We start from the raw sequence: 17,500 nt of genomic DNA, 5'->3' as shown, positions 1-17,500 counted from the left end.
AAGGACATGCAACACACTATCTTCATTTACCAAGGGAGTGCGAAGAGCGGAATTATCTCCACCAGCAGGTAAAGGCTAAGGCAGGCCATATCGAGAGAGACAACAGCCTTGGCGAAGATCTATTACCCCAGGTAAGAATCTCGTCCTGTTTTGTGATCTTTTATGTTCCCCTTTTAGTTAGTGCCTTGACCTCCAGTCCACGAGAAGCGTACATATCTGTGGCGTGTACCAAAATGGTTGTTAAGATTGATTTGTTGTTTTCTGATGATGCTTGCCATTAAAACCCAAGTTGTGAAACTTTTCGAAACAGAGGTTCGATTCCCTTAGACTTCCACAGGCATGGGGATTATTCAGTTGAAAGGGTTCCACGGGAAAGGAACTAGCTCGGGTACCATCTGCTCGACCATTGGTGGTATGTGGTTGGAGTGCGCCTCGGTGAGCCGGCTGTCCCCACGATAGACAGGCGGATGAAAAGCCATTCTTCATTGAAAATGGCGTTTTGTTTACATCAAGGTTAAATTTTGATTGGCCCGTTTATAACTCCAACATGCTTTATTCTAAATGACTGTTTATGATGATTGGTGAGATCAATGGATCTGCCTGCTAGTGACTTGCAAGAGGCATGCCATGGTCATGTAATGTTCGACTGGTTCGGTCACCATGCTCACCCATGATGCCGGTGACAGGAATGCCTCCAAAACGCTGCATATCACGGAGAGCCTGTATCAATGCCTCTCGAGTCTGAAGACGACCAGTACGTGGATCAGGATGTCGGAGGTACCCATAGCGGTTCAACCAGTCCTGCAATTCGAAGCACAATACTCTCTCAATGGCTATGTTAACACCCATAGCTTATCAGCATCATATCAATGGTCAGGTCCAATAACATGAAAATCTAGTGCTGCTAAATCTGCTAAATGATAGGAGCTACTCTCAAGATATATCAGCATCGAAAAAGCAGGACAAAACTATAATATGAATTTCTGTTTTTACAATCTCTTGAGATCTCCCTTTTATTGAGTTTCTGAATGTTACAGACAACAGGCATCATTACTTAACGATGAGTGTGCAGACGCCCGTGATGTTGGCACGGCAGCATTACCACACCGATTTGACCCTGAAATATGGGAAGAAAGTTATTGTTTCATTTCTAGAGGTTGAGGAGCATGAGAGCTGAATGACAGAATTGAGACACAGCAATGGAGTACAAGGAGGAGAAGAAACAAACACATGGGAAGCCAAAGGAGGGACATTCAGACAGGATAAGGGAACTGAGAGGGTTGAGTAGACAAGGACAAGGAACAGACAGGATAAGTGTGGAAAAGTGTAGAGGAACAGGAGAGGAAAGTCAATGAGGATAGAAAAGATCGGGAATGGGAATAGAGATTAACATGACATGGTGATGGATTGCAACTTTAAAGGATTGCCAAGAATAGCATTGGACACATACAGGGAGGCAATTCCACAGTTGAGACAAGAGAATGGCAAAATAGATTAGGTGAGCTGTTTCCTGGATTTGGAGAGGGAAACAAGGTTTTTGGTTGCCTGCGAGTGATGGTGACCTGCTTGGGCTCATAGTAAGGTGCCTGAATGAAATATTTTGGAAATGCCGTTACCGGGTGGACAAAAGTACCAAATTCTCCATGAATGTTCCTCACGACATCTATCTATAATTCCAGCATTGTGTGTGTGTGTGTGTGTGTGTGTGTGTGTGTGTGTGTGTGTGTGTGTGTGTGTGTGTGTGTGTGTGTGTGTGTGTGTGTGTGTGTGTGTGTGTGTCTGTGTCCACTGTTTCTCGACAACCACTGGTCCGATCTAATTGAAACTTGCCAGGTATATTGCTGGGGACCTGAGGATGTGCCTTTTCAAGGTTTGATATTAATCGGATAAGTGATTCCCAAGTTATGGCCATGTATTTACCAACCAATGACAGGATACGTTGCTGCGTAGGCGTGGCCGATGGGGAAGAGAACCTCAGCCACGTTCGCCATTACGGGTTTTTTCTCTTCTCTTCTCTTTGTATTTTTCCTTGCGAAAAGGCAAAATACGTTGGCGCTAATTGAATAATTGGCCATTAAAACTAATAATTTATCAAAATGTTGGCAGATCCAGCAGCCACCGCATTCTTGCCCTGGACGAGGAAACAAAGAAGAAGCGCCATTTCCTCAGCAATGTTGTTTATGAAGAGGTGTTAACGAGATAAAGGTGTGTACATGGAGACAATTTTTATTGTTATTTATTTATTGAAGAAAAATTGTTCCGAAAATAATTTATCAAAAAAAGTGCACAACTTTTTTTTGTTTCCAATTGTCAAAACGGCGTGGCCTTTGGAAATGTTAAGGAATTCAGCTCTACTCACCATGCGTGCCAACGAAATACATCTCAATTTGGTGGTATGCTTTGCAAACTATTTTTTTTTAAACTATTTTCAAACTAAAACAATTCGAACATGGAATAGCTTATGACACTGTACTTTCAGGTCTCCTACAAATCCTACCCTGTCGCCTCACCGTGGCATAGGAGTGGCAATGGTCAATGGCAGCGAATGTTATGGCAAGCAAAGACAGGGAGGTAAACTTGATTTTAATTTGGATTTTAATTAACTCTGTGTGTGTAAGTATCACAGCAGTTGTTACTTCAATGAAAGCGATAATTCGTGGAATGATGTGAACATTCCGTACGGGCACGCACTACTTCCGGATAGTGATGACTGACTGTATTCTATTAATTTCTCGATTTCTTATGTGCATTTATAGATAAACACAATGCCCCAATCCAGTCGTCGTTTACGAGAGCGAAGGAACGGCCTGAGTGTTTGCTTGAACGTTTTTTTTTTTTTTTGCATGTACGGCCACGCACGGACAGGCACGCGAGAGCGAAGGAACAGCCTGTGTGGTTGTTGCTTCTGGCACTCGGATTGATAGTTTTTGTTTTTTGGATGTACGGCCACACACGTACGGCCATGCACGTACGGGCACGCGAGAGCGAAGGAACGGCCTGTGTGGTTGTTTCTGGCAAGCGGCTTTAAAGTGTATATATATATATATATATATATATATATATATATATATATATATATATATATATATATATATCTTTTTTTTTGCACGTACGGCCACGCACATGAGATGGTGATGGATTGCCACTTTAAAGGATTGGAGTACAAGGAGGAGAAGAAACAAGAGAGAGGGAGAGCGACAGAGACAGAGACAGACTGAGAGAGAGGAAGAGACAGAGACAATCAGCGGTTTCCATGGGGTAAACAAGATGGATACGACAGGGACTTTTAGGAAGGAAAGCAAGGAATTTGAAGGAGGTGGGTTTGGACTGCATTAATGGGGGTAGAAAAGATCATGGTTTTGGATGGAGGAAGATAAGAGATAGTGGTGAACAGCTATTTTGAAGACCTGGAGGGATTGGGATTTAAGAGTGTGTGGGAATTTTTCCAAAGGAGGGGAAAAAGGGGAATTGAAACGCACATAGCACGAAGACTTTTAGAACAATTATCTCTGTAATGAACGTGAACAATTAGATCGGACCAGTGGTTGTCGAGAAACAACGGACACACACACACACACACACACACACACACACACACACACACACACACACACACACACACACACACACACACACACACACACACACACACACACACACACACACACACACACACACACACACACACACACGCACGTGAGAGCGAAGGAACGGCCTTGTGTGTTTGTTGTTTCTGACACGCGGTTTGAAAGAATTTTTTTTTGGGGGGGGGGGTTGCACGTACGCCACGCACCTACGGGCATGCACTAGTAATGATTAATTCCAGAAAGGTAGTCACCCAGAAATACCACAATGAGACCTCTGTAGGGGATACTGGGATTCAACATGGGATACATTACCCACAGATATGACATATACATGTCCTCAGTAGGTCTTTTGATAACAACAGTTATTAGAAAAAAAAATCAACACCAACCAGTCAAAAATGCATTAAAATTAAACTGATATGGATGTCATCTGTACATTTATTCACTTTAAATAAAAAAGACTGTATAATCTATATCCATATTACTAAAACTATCATCTTGTATATATGTATGTATGTATGTACTGTATGTATATATGTATATATGTATGTATGTATGTTCCCGAAATACAGCCAAAACTGTACATGATAGCGCAAAAATTTTACGGCCACCTTACTCACCATTCTCCTGCGGTGTGCAGTATCAAGTTTCGTTAAAATCGGGCAACAAAAATAAATATATTAAAAAAATCAATTCCCGATTCAGTCAAGTACTCTCGAGTATTTGATCAATACAAACAACCTCAGTGGTATAGTTCGCTGGAGCTATCTTTTTTTTTCTTGAAATGCTTTTTTTCAACAACCGCTGTCACAACGGGAACCCAAAGGGTCGTCTACTGCTTTTTAGGTGATGGCTGTAAATAGGGAGACAATGGCAGATAATATCTAGTCATATAATAACATGTAGTCTTAATGTTTTGGACAGTTTTAGTCACACTTGCTCTTCAATATTTCAATTATCTTGGGCAAATTTAGACCTTTAAGTAATAACTATTTGATTTACAACATGTATGAAGTAATCATGCAAAACCATAAATCATATATCATAAAGAACAGCAACATTTTCTGAACAATGCACATAATCAAAAAAAATAAAGCTCTTTCTAAACACTCACTGACTCACTGATATTAAAGTTTGGTCCCTTCCAGGTGACGTAGAAAGCTGAAATTTTGCATACCAATGGACATCTTAGCCGACACACCGGGGGAAAAAAACAGAACAATTGGAAAGGTGCTGCTTAAGCAGTCTCCTTGGCTATTGGACACAATCCTGGATGGGTTGATACTCTGACACAGGATACCAGCATGCTGGAAATCATTTAGCTGACCTCAGAAAGATGACAGGCAGAGTCAACCCCACCTGGTATTAATTCAACAGCCGAGGTGGATTTGAACTCAGGTTCCGAGGATCCCAAGCCCACCACCCTAACCATGAAACCAATACCAGGCATACTTGTGTAGTGCTGTACATGGATGGCAAGGATGCCTTGACACATTTGCAAATGCAGCAGTTTTGTGCACATGAACACTTTATCAGCTGTCTCCAAACTTTTGAAACTTTTTCAACAGTGATCCAAACTGGTGTCAGAATGGTATTTCTCCCATAAAACTGTTCTTGTAAGTCAGAAAAATAATCAAGCAAATTTTCTTTCAACCTGATGTTGTTGACAGTTTAATAAATGTTTCAGCCTATAAGACGGTCAGGGTAAAGGCTATGTGGCTTAAATAGCCTGAACAAGAGGTCACCATTCTCAACAGAGTTTTCAATATAACTTATCAACTCAATACATGACCTAGACTCTGTCATCTTCTCCTCAGTATCAGATGACTTTCCATTCTTTCACTTAAATGATCGATGTCAATATCTGAGCTTGGTAAGGCATTCCAGGTAGTACTTTGCTTCAATCACAGGGAGGTCTCCTCCAGCCATTTTTGCCAAAAGACCAGTGTCCTGTAGACCTGTGGTTATTTGTCGCACATTCTTATCAGCTGATATAGTCAGGAACTCCATCAAGTTATGTTCCTTCTCACAGAATATGCATTTTTGAACAACCATATCCTGGCGTTTATAGATCCTTCGCATTTGTTGTGATCGTTATCTTCTGTAACCTCATCTTGAGTTATCTGCCTGTTTTTTAGATCTTTGTAGTTTAATATTGTTGGACTTTCATGACTTCCAAAGGGTATTTTCACTGGTAAGACATTTATGATAAGGCTCTGAAGTCTGCAACATTTCAGAGAAAAGGATCATCGATATCAGATGCTTCTCCAGGATTATTACTGTTCAAAGGGCACTTAAGGCCTCAGATGTTTGCTTCAGATAAATAACACAAAAAGTGTCCAGTCCATTATTGTGCAGCTTCAGTTTGAAGCACAAACAAAAGTAACTATGAGAAAGTGACCATTTCGTTACACTCACGCAGCCTGTATATATATATATATATATATATATATATATATATATATATATATATATATATATATATATATATATATATATATATATATATATATATATATCTTCTTTCGGCTTGCTCCCGTTAGGGGTCGCCACAGCGGATCAACCGTCTCCATTTCGCTCTATCCTCCACATCTTCCATTGACACTCCAACCACCCGCATGTCTGCCCTCACCGCATCCATGAACCTCTTCTTTGGCCTTCCTCTTCTCCTCCTGCCTGGCGGCTCCATCTTCAACATCCTTCTCCCGGTATACTCCGTTTCCCTCCTGTGCACATGTCCAAACCATCTCAATCTCGCCTCTCTCACTTTGTCTCCAAACCGTCCTACCTGCGCTGTCCCTCTAACATACTCATTTCTTATCCTATCCATCCTCGTCACTCCCAACGAGAATCGCAGCATCTTTAACTCTGCCACCTCCAGCTCCGCTTCCTGTCTTTTTGTTAGTGCCACCGCCTCCAAACCATACAACATAGATGGTCTCACTACCGTCTTATATACTTTCCCCTTCACTCTTGCAGCTACCCTTCTGTCACAAATCACTCCTGCAACTCTTCTCCACCCACTCCATCCTGCCTGCACTCTCTTTTTCACTTCTCTCCCACACTCTCCGTTACTTTGGACAGTTGATCCCAAGTATTTAAACCCATCCACTTTCCCCACCTCAACTCCTTGCAACCGCAGCATACCACCACCCTCCCTCTCATTTACACACATGTACTCCGTCTTACTCTGACACTATCATTCCCATTCTCTCCAGTGCGTACTTCCACCTCTCAAGCCTCACCTCAGCCTGCTCCCTACTCTCCCTACAGATCATGATGCCATCCGCGATCATCATAGTCCATGCGGACTCCAGTCTGATCTCGTCCGTCAACCTGTCCATCACCATTGCAAACAGGAAAGGGCTCAGAGTCGATCCTTGGTGCAATCCCACTTTAACCTTAAACCGGTCCGTCATTCCTACCGCACACCTCACCGCTGTCACACTGTCCTCGTACATATCCTGCACGATCCTCACATACTTCTCCACCACTCCAGACTTCCTCATACAATACCACAACTCCTCTCTTGGCACCCTATCATAAGCTTTCTCTAAATCCACAAACACACAATGTAACTCCTTCTGGCCTTCCCTATACTTCTCCATCAACATTCTCAAAGCAAACATTGCATCAGTGGTGCTCTTTCCTGGCATAAACCCATATTGCTGCTCACAGATCATCACCTCTCCTCTCAACCTAGCTCCCACTACTCTTTCCCACAACTTCATGGTGTGGCTTAACAACTTTATCCCTCTGTAATTTCCACAGCTCTGCACATCACCCTTATTCTTGAAAATCGGAACCAGTACACTTAATCTCCACTCCTCTGGCATCCTCTCACTTTCCAAGACTTTATTAAACAATCTGGTTAACAACCCCACTGCCATCTCTCCGAAGCACTTCCATGCCTCCACTGGTATACCATCTGGGCCAACCGCCTTTCCACTTTTCATCTTCTTCATAGCAGTCCTCACTTCATCCTTACTGATCCACCCCACTTCAAGATTCACTATCTCCACCTCTTCCAACACTCCAACTCCATATATATATATATATATATATATATATATATATATATATATATATATATATATATATATATATATATATATATATATATATATATATATATATATATATATGTCTCTCTCTCTCTCTCTCTCTCTCTCTCTATCTCTATCTCTCTCTCTCTCTCTCTCTCTCTCTCTCTCATTTTCTTCATTCATCAGCTCCTCAAAGTACTCCATCCACCTTCTCAACACACTCTCCTCGCTCGTCAGCACATTCCCATTTGCGTCCTTTATCACCCGAACCTGCAGCACATCCTTCCCACCTCGGTCCCTCTGTCTTGCCAATCGGTACAAATCCTTTTCCCCTTCTTTTGTATCCAACTTCTCATACAGCTCGTCATATGCCTTTTTCTTGGCCTTTGCCACCTCTCTTTTTGCCTTTCGCCGCCACTCCTTGTACTCCTGACTACTTTCTTCATCTCTCTGACTATCCCACTTCCTTTTCGCCAACCCCTTCTTCCTTATACTTTCCTGTACTTCCTCGTTCCACCACCAAGTCTCCTTATCTTCCTTCCTCTGTCCAGATGTCACACCAAGTACCTTCCTAGCTATCTCCCTCACCACTTCTGCTGTCGTTGCCCAATCATCCCACCCATCTTTACCACCATCCAACGCCTGTCTCACCTCCTCCCTAAATTTCACGCAACAGTCTTCCTCCTTCAGCTTCCACCATCTGGTTCTTGGTTCAGCCCTCACTCTCTTCCTCAACCTCACCTCTAAAGTCATCCTACAGACCACCAATCGATGCTGTCGAGCTACACTCTCCCCTGCCACCACCTTACATTCACTAATCTCTTTCAGGTTGCATCTCCTGCTTAAGATGTAATCCACCTGTGTGCACTTTCCTCCACTCTTGTATGTCACCCTGTGTTCCTCCTTCATCCTTACTGAGTGTCCACAAAATGCATTTAAGGATTCTCCCCACTGTATATGTATATATTATATATATATATATATATATATATATATATATATATATATATATATATATTTTAAGAACAAGAAGGCATTTCCAACCAAAAGTAAAAAAAACGAGATCAACTCCACTCATTTGAGCAAAAAAGCGAGAGCAGACCCGGTCTCAGGCAACACTTCGCCAACTTTGCAGCTGACTTCATCAGGTACAACAGACCCCAGGCGTCAGCACATGTCTGGTATTTATTTCGATACGATAGCTCATTTTGGGTCATGTGCTGTTGCTCGAGGTCAAATGGAGTTCGTCCCAGGTGCATGGGTGCTCGAGTTCGAGGCTTTTTTTATTTTGCAAAAGCAAAAACAAATGTCAAATCACATCATTGAAGGGGTGCTCTGTTCTTTTTTTGTTTTTACTTACACGTGATCTGGTGTTGTAAGTGTGTGGGTGAGCACATGTGTGCGCTTGTTGTTTTTTTGTGCTTCCGGACCACGAACAAGGCTGGTTTTGTGTCTGGGTTGGGCATGATGAGGTGTTGGTTGTGCGAGTGTCGGGGTTCTCGTTGGGTGTTGTGCACATGTGGATGTGGTGGTTGGGATTGGGTGTTTGTTGCTCACCTTATCCAGCTGTTTGCACCATCCAGTTTTCACCATTTGCATCAGAGGTGTGTATTGTGTGGGTATGTCCACCATCTCCCCAGTAAGACCACCTTCCCAGCTCTTCATGCACCATACTTCCAAAATCAACCTGTGTCATTTGTTCGATGTAGTATCTTGGACACGGGTCCCATCAAAGTCAAATGTATGGCCAGATTGCAGGTAATGATGTGCTATGGCTGATTGGGTCACCTTTCCAAGCCTAATTGTTCTAGCATGTTCATCTTGCCATGGTTTCAAGGACAGCAATGCTAAATTTTGGTGAAGATCCGAATCCAGATCCGGATCTGAGAATTTTTTTAATGATTCTTCACCATCGATAGATTTGGCTAAAAATGATACATAGCAAAATATCTCAAAAAATTATGTATGGATTCGGACGAAACTTGATGAACAGGTTGGGTGTGTGACAAGGACGAATCGATTAAATTTTGGTGAAGATCCGGATCCGGATACGAGAATTATTTAATTTTTCAGTGATCCTTCACCATTGAGAGATGGGGCTAAAACGACATTGCATGATATCTCAAAAAGTTGTGGACGGATTTGGATTAAACTTGGAAATGTTGGGTGTGTGAGAAGAACTAATTGATTCGGTTTTTGTGAAGATCCGGATCTGAGAATTTTTTAAGTGATCACCATTGAGAGATCGGGCCAAAAACGAAATACAACACAATATCTCAAAAAGTTATGGATGGATTCACATGAAACTTGGTGGATGAGTTGGTTAGTTGACAAGAACAAGCCGCTTAAATTTTAGTTCAGGTCCAAATCCAGAACCGACCTATCAGTGGGATACAAAACGTATGCGACTTTCACGATTGTGTCATGGTTGTAAGGAGGCTATCCCAACTTTTTGGAAAGTTTAGTTGTTCTTATTGTAATTCCCTGAGTATAATTTATGCATAACTAGCACAGTACCAACCCTACAGGTGATCTTGTTCCAAGCATGGCAACACGTTCCTCTGAAACATGCATTGATTCGGGCTATGCATATTGCATACGCAACTGACAGCTGCTACCATCGCTCCCAAAAATAAAAAAATAATAACCCGGGTTACATGTATGAAGCAAAAACACATGGTACCTGCTGCATCTATTTCAAAATATCTCACTGCACTGGAAAATGTGGGGACAGGAAAACAACATACTGAACTGTACAGGGTGAGGCCTTGTAACACCCTCTCCCATCTGGAGTGGTGCTATTAGTTCTAGAGCCCAGTGACGTTTCATTAAAGTATTGTGCACGAAAGGTTTCAAGGTGTCATTTGATGGCCCATGGCATGAAAAACTAAATAACCAGTTTCTTGAGTTCGGCCACCATGGCCTTCAAAGGTTTTAGGTCCCTGAAAAAGGCCCCTTTTGTACTTTTAATCAAACTATCGAACATGAGAAAAACTAAAATTGAAATCATCGATTTATTGAACTGAAATCATGAAATGACAACTCAAGAATGAAAATACGCAGGCTTGGCTGAAAAAGAAGGCCACAAAAAGGGTCCCCAGTTTGTTTTGATAAAACTTTTAAGCAGGAACTCTAAAGTGGTCTTAGAATACTCGTATAATGTCCAAATCATCAAAAACACTGCTCAAGAAAAAAATTACCTTTGTCCGTCGAGACAAGAAGGGCCCAAATTAGAGGAGGTGCTGAAAAAACGCCCAAATCGGACACTTGAAAACAACAGGTTTCGAGGGGGTCGCTACCGAGATATACCTTATACAACACGTGCAGACAAGACGGACAGACAGACAGCATGCATGCAAGACAGAGTACTTGGTAATGTCTCATGGACGAGAGGACAGCGTCAAAAGCACGAATGTCGCTCGTAACAAGCGGATGTCCACGGATTCGAGCTTCCAGCTCGAACGCGCCGCGTGGCAATATGGCGGCGCCATCGTCTTTCTTTTCCGCACCGCACGCGGACTCCGCGCGCTCTGACCCCGCGTAAGGTCGACGATGGGCCTCAGCTGATCTCTCTCAAGGTCCAGCATACAATTTCAGGCCAAGCCTGTCCACCAGACAAGGCCCAAATCGAGGTGCCGAGCTCCGCAGGCGGATCGACAAACGTGTCGAGCCGTGAGGTGAGTAAGTACGGAGGCTCCGCGGACAGACGCAGGCCAAACCTGTCGATCACCTCCCCATACGAGTCGATCGCCGACACGACGTGCAGGCCACCTCTCCCACTGCCCAAAAAGGCAGACTCGACATGCAGGCAGCCTCTCAAAGCCCACAGCCGTTTCTCAAAACTCCACTCCTTTTCTCTCACAGTGTCTCTTTTGTTCGCACCTTCGACACACGAGCACACCTCTCTCGGCGAAGCCGACAAACTCCTCCCCTTCGCGTCACTTCCTCTTTTTGGCCACACCCTCTCAGCCGACTGGGCGGGGCCTCGTCCGGGATGGGGAAGAAGAAGAGGGAGTTCTCGTTCCACCACCATCGCACAATAATACAGCCTCTTACACCTCCCGACGCACATATAACGTCCATTTTACCAAACAACCTAACTATACATGCATTTCATGGGGGATCTGAGCTAATCCTATATTTATTAGTCCAATAAGGGCCATTTCGTAACACTACCTCCCACCTTTCTCCGGAGGCTCTCCCGAGCCTCCATGTGGGGCAGCCCGCGGCAACGGCCCTGTCTAACGTACAGCACAGATCTCCCATTTACTGTAACCCACAACATGGGAAACACTTAACTCCAAAAACCAGTGTCACAGTAAGATTGGAATGTCCCTATCCTAGTGTGTCGGGTCACCAATCTAACAAACAAATTCACACTCTATGCACACTACTAAACATTCTAATTATGGATTTGAACGGGAGGGCATTCAATTATACTTTAAACACCACATTTGCATAGGAGCAGAACATTCAAAGGTTCAAAGTTCTTTCACGTGTTCGCTCCTTCATGCCCCCTCCCGGCAGTATCGTCCATTCACCCCTGAGGGTTTCCTCACTTCGTGGCCTTATTGGCCTCTCACCAGGTGAGTTGTCGGCCCAGTGGCCTAATCTCACAAAGAGTTCTTCGGCCCACTGAGCCCACAAAATGGCACAATTCTTCGGCCGCAACGGCCCACAAAAGCACTTTGGCCTCAATGGCCCACAAAAATGCTTCAGCCCATATGGCCTACTAACAAGCAGCAGCAGGCAACAAGCCCTGCATTGGACAGCAGGTGACACAGCAATGGTGGCACAGTGATATCGATGGTAAGCAAATGCAGTTTGGAGGCGTTCTTGAGGACACAAATGGGTGTGATGACCTCAGACCAGATGAGATGGAGTGTACCCTTAACCTTCCTTGCCTGACTTGTTTTGGTTAAGTTCTCTCTTTTTTCTTTTTTCTTTTTCTTCCTCCCTCTTTTTTTTCTCTTTACAGACGGGATGGTGTGTTCATTATTCAACGTTATCTTCATGGGTGTGTGCTCATGACATACTGGTGGCCTCTCTGGCACTTGGAGAGGGTGACCGAGCCTGGCCCTTGCCACAATTTCTCCCATCAACACTACTCGTACCAGGTATCACACATGAATGATGCGGAGGAGAGTCCATCGAACCTAACCATTTACTTTTAGCTCAAGACAATGCAACAAACCCTGCTATGGCTTGAATGATCCTAATGACCCATTTTTCCTGACCTGGCACACTGTTCCATTCTATTAAACCTGGGCAAGGCCCATATTTGTCTTTTTCCATTTGGTGGTGCTAGGCATAACTCGCTGGCTGGGGAGTGTGACTACTACTAGGCCTCTTTGCCTGCTTCCAATCAGGGGTGGAGGACACTCAGTGACCTCGGGGTTCACCTGAGCGTGCTTCTGGCGCTCCTAACGAAGGGGTGCTCTCTCGCCCCCATACTGAGCCCTCATGGCACCTATACTGTGCTCTCCTGGCACTGAACCCTACTGTGCTCTCCTGGCACCTCTGACATCCTTCACCTGCCAGGAACCCCCAAAGCCTTGCTGCCCTATTTCCTAACTCACCAACTTCTCATACCATGTCACACTACCAGCCAGTATCCCCATACTTTGGCCTGCACCTACCCCTCGCAGTCCGCCTGCACAATGCAACAGCAGCCAGAATCCTTGTCCAATCCTCGAAGTCCCCCTAACCTACACCAACCTGGTTAAGAGACTCCTACCGACAGGGTACGTTGTTCGCACTCACTCTCCTCGTTTGCACAACCACGCCATTCACCCAACCACTCTAGTCATTTATTCCACAGTGCCGCACACCCAGTCCACAACACCATCCAACACCTTTCACGTTTATGTGAAAACAAAAACACACCAGTCCCTCGGATCCCACTTGGTCATCAAATTTAACCAGTACACGTTTTCATCAAACCCCAATTAATTTGTCACTTCGTCCGTCGTCATCCTCCATACTGCCCTAATTGTTTATTTCCAACAATTTAAACGAAACATAAAATCTCTTCACCAGCCTCATGAACCTCTGCATGGTTCTAACCAGGCATTTCAGTCTTTCCTCAAACAAGCCACTCTTCGTCATCCACTTGGTTCAGGTGCGTTTAACGCTCTGCCTGTAATGTCTCCACCACTCTTTTTCAATAATCACCCAAATCCACTCGTGCCACTCTTATGCCTTCTGTCATCTCTCAATTTGCAATCACTTTCGGTACAATTTCCAATCAAAATTTCTACATCCCCATATGGCCTGCTTCTTTGGCTCATTGGAAGGGGAGTGAGGGAACGAATCCCTCATTTCCCATTACATGACCCCGCCGCCTTTCCGCCACGGCTCAAGGGGGTCACGCCTCAATGGGGGCTGTGATCTACCCCATCCTTTTCTCCAGGTTTCGCGGAAGTCAGGCAAACCCCAATCGGTGGAATGGCCTTCCCCTCTTCTCCAGGGTTCACAGAAATCAGGTAAACCCCAATCAGTGGAACGGCCTCCCCCTCTTCTCCAGGGTTCACGGAAATCAGGTAAACCCCAATCAGGGAGGCGGCCTCCCCCTCTTCTCCACAACTCTCTCAAGACAGATAAACCCCACTCAGCTAGCCAAACCACTTGTGTGCTCAGAAAGGTTTGAAGACCAAGTGAAACACGCCAGTGCCGCCTGCCACTCATCTGCACTCCACTCCAAAGTTCCTGTGAGGCTGATAGAGAAATTAAAATATAATTTCTAAATTGGATTTATAAAATCCAATCTAAAACTGCTCCGGAATGCAGCACCTCCAACTCTGTAAGAACCCATGCGGAGCTGTCCATTATGGTTTCCGTCCCCTGGCTCAAGTTCTGTCCTGGTGGCATTTCTATTTCCCCTTGCACCTCTAACCTATTTCCTATGTCACCACTCACTCCACACTCAGGACTCCCACACACAGCAGGCTGCACACATTCCAAGGTGAGGTGTTCACATTCCGCACCTTCAACCTTGCCGGAGCACTGACCAACCGCCTCGCATTCCAGGGTTATATTCTCGACCGCCAAGTGAGTACCCACACACGTTTCGGCCTTGGCAGCACATACCGGTGCTGTAATCTGGAGTGTGGGCTCACAGCATTCGTTCACAGGCATTCCACACACACATTCAGGAGGCACGCATACGTGTACCCCATCGGACAGAGTCTCTTCGTTAACATAAAATTCAATTTCTACCTTAAGCTCATCGTCCGCACCATGTATGCATGTACCCACGTACCTGCTTCGTTCCAGAGTCACCTCGGTCCGGTCGCTACTCTCCAGCAGGTTGCTCATCATCGGTTCGCCACACTCCTCTGGGAATGTCAGCTCCACATGCTGGACCTGCTCAAAATGTATTTCATTTGTCAACAACCCCATATGCTCCCTCAATGTCTCCTTCACTAGGGTTTGCTTTAATTGCGGTGTCATCCGACGAGTGATGTCAATCAAGTTCCACACCACTAACATTACTCCCTGTGGTGATGTCACACATCCCACATTATTGTGCTGTTCTACTTCCTGGATCCATTCTCCTTTCCATTTGAGTCGTTCTTCCTCTCCGAGCCTTTTTAGTTGTTCGTTATCTTTCCGGAGTTTTTCCATCTACGTGGACTCCAACTTTGCTCTCTCCTTGAGTTGGCCAACCTCAAATTCATGTTCTTTTCGTTTCTTATCCCACTGTCTCTCTTGTTCTTCCTTCTCCAATCTCATTGTTTCTTTCAATTTGTTGATCTCTCCTTCCTGCTTCATTCCTTGTTCTTTTTGTTTCTTATCCCACTGTCTCTCTTGTTCTTCATTCTCCAATCTCGTCGCTTCTTTCAATTGGCTTATTTCCCTTTCCTGCTTTATTCCTTGGTCTTTCACCATCTCCGCGTACTCCAACCTTGCTCTCTCATTTCGCTGGTCAATTTCAAATCCATGTTCTTTTTGTTTTCTATCCCACTGTCTCTCTTGCTCTTCCTTCTCCAATCTCGTCGTTTCCTTCAATTGGCTGATTTCCTTTTCCTGTTTCATTCGTTGTTCTTTCACTATCACCTCGCACTCCAACATTGCTTTTTCCTTTGATCGTTCTTGTCCTTCTTTTTGTTTCCTCTTCCACTGTCTCTCTTGTTGTTCATTCTCCAATATCGTCGCTTCGTTCAATTGGTTGATTTCCTTCTCCTGCTTCATTCGTTGTTCTTCCAACAACTCCGCATACTCCAACCTTGCTTTCTCCTTTAACTGTTTGATCTGCCCAGTGTGGTTCCTTAACGTTTCATTCTCCGTTCTCTTTCTTTCCTCTCAACATCCTCAGCTTGTTTTGTAATCCTGTCTCTTTGTTTTGGTGTTTCCGTAACGCCGAAGCTTTTTCCCATCATTCCTTCCTCGCCTCCTCACCTCTTTCGGATGCTTCCTCCCTCAATTCGTCCTTTTTTTTACTGTATTCCTTTAGGTGTTCCTGATATTCCTTTTCTATCTTCCATTCGAGGCTTTCTCTTTCCTGATTGTCTGTTCTTACCTCTTCCTTCAGTTGTCTCAATTCCAAATCGTGTTTCCGTTTTTCCTTTTGCATTCTTCTTCCAAGTTCTCTCTATCCCGGGAATTACTAACTTGCTCTTCCTCTATTCTTTGGTTCAGTTTGCTCTTCTCTTATTCCAACTCATAGGAACTCCACTCTACTTTACTCATTTCTCCCTGTAGTTCTTTGAACTGTCTTGACTTTTCCAACAATTCTTCCTTCCTTTGCTCCAGATATTTCTCTCCTCTTTCTATCTTCCATTCGAGGCTTTCTCTTTCCTGATTGTCTGTTCTTACCTCTTCCTTCAGTTGTCTCAATTCCAAATCGTGTTCTCGTTTTTCCTTTTCTACCTTTGTTTCCCATTCTTCCTCCAAGTTCTTCCTATCCCGAGAATTAATAATTTGCTCCTCTATTCTTTTGTTCAGTTCACTCTTATCTTGTTCCAACTTATGGGTACTCCCTTCTACTTTCCTCATTTCTTCCTGTAGTTCCTTGACCTGCCTTAACCTTCCCATCAAATCATGGGTAATCCGCTCTACTCTAATCCATTCTCCACGTAGTTCCATGCCTGTGTTGGCTAAGTCCTCTTCCAGCCCCCGAACTCACTCCTGTGCATCGGCCAATTGTTGCGACTCCCCGTGCACGTAATCCTCATGAACCTCGTCTGCGTGCCGTTGTCCCTCATCCAATTCAACTTGCAATTCCTCTATATAGTTATCACCACACCTCCACTGCTCCAAGGCATCCGGCAATTGTGTCTGAAGCTTGCCAATGTATGTGTCGGCGTCCCGATTCGTCTGCCACGGCGTATACCGTGTCCACGTGGCCTGAACCGGTGGGCGGGAGAGTTTCCTTCGTGCCGTGCGGCTCGTTGCGCTATTATAAGCCCACTCGCGCTTCGTGTCGCGCCGAGATGGAGGCACGCCGCCATTTTGCGACTCCATTTTCTTTATAATTTGCAAGTTTTTCCTCCGATCCGCTCAAGCATAAAATCAAATCAGATTTGGACCGGTTTTTTTGTAACCAATGTCCGGGGTGCGAAATGCACCACTGGTCCAAATATCCCACTCCTGACACCAAACTGTTGCGGATCCGGGGTGGCGGGATTCTCGCCCGACTCTTGGCGCCACCCTCACCACCGCAGTCTCCGGGGTTTATAACGCCGGCCGGCTCAGCACAGGCCTCGGGTCACGCGTCTTCAATTGCGATACCAACGTAATCCTTGTCCCTTACCAGTTGGGGGAATAGAACCCGGGTTACAGAATGGTTGTGTCAGATGCCGAGCGTTTTCTGCCAGTCTGTAACCATTTTGGTTTTATATGCCAATCGAATAGATCGTTCCTCGA

At 44.6% G+C, this 17,500-nt stretch overlaps 1 protein-coding gene and 2 pseudogenes across 4 annotated transcripts in view; all 3 read right to left on the bottom strand.

Moving 5' to 3' along the window:
- Positions 1 to 17,500, bottom strand: part of MMP17 (matrix metallopeptidase 17) — an 80,490-nt gene that overhangs the window by 58,788 nt on the left and 4,202 nt on the right. For 3 of the 4 annotated variants that reach the window (XM_085858817.1, XM_085858818.1, XM_085858820.1), the window contains exon 2: positions 669 to 801. In XM_085858817.1, the coding sequence (XP_085714943.1) occupies positions 669 to 801 (133 nt within the window). Of the gene's footprint in view, positions 1 to 668; positions 802 to 1,059; positions 1,118 to 17,500 lie in introns of all 4 variants that reach the window. The other variant, XM_085858819.1, reaches the window with a different exon arrangement.
- LOC147010806 (uncharacterized) lies at positions 14,387 to 16,276 on the bottom strand (annotated as a pseudogene).
- Positions 16,208 to 17,500, bottom strand: part of LOC147010805 (uncharacterized) — a 2,264-nt pseudogene continuing 971 nt past the window's right edge.

Source organism: Eptatretus burgeri, chromosome 16 (genome assembly GCF_056783735.1).
Source record: "Eptatretus burgeri isolate ZD-2024b chromosome 16, Ebu_testis_v1, whole genome shotgun sequence".
In the NCBI taxonomy this organism is placed as follows: Eukaryota; Metazoa; Chordata; class Myxini; order Myxiniformes; family Myxinidae; genus Eptatretus; species Eptatretus burgeri.
This window is presented reverse-complemented; position numbering and strand designations above follow the sequence as displayed.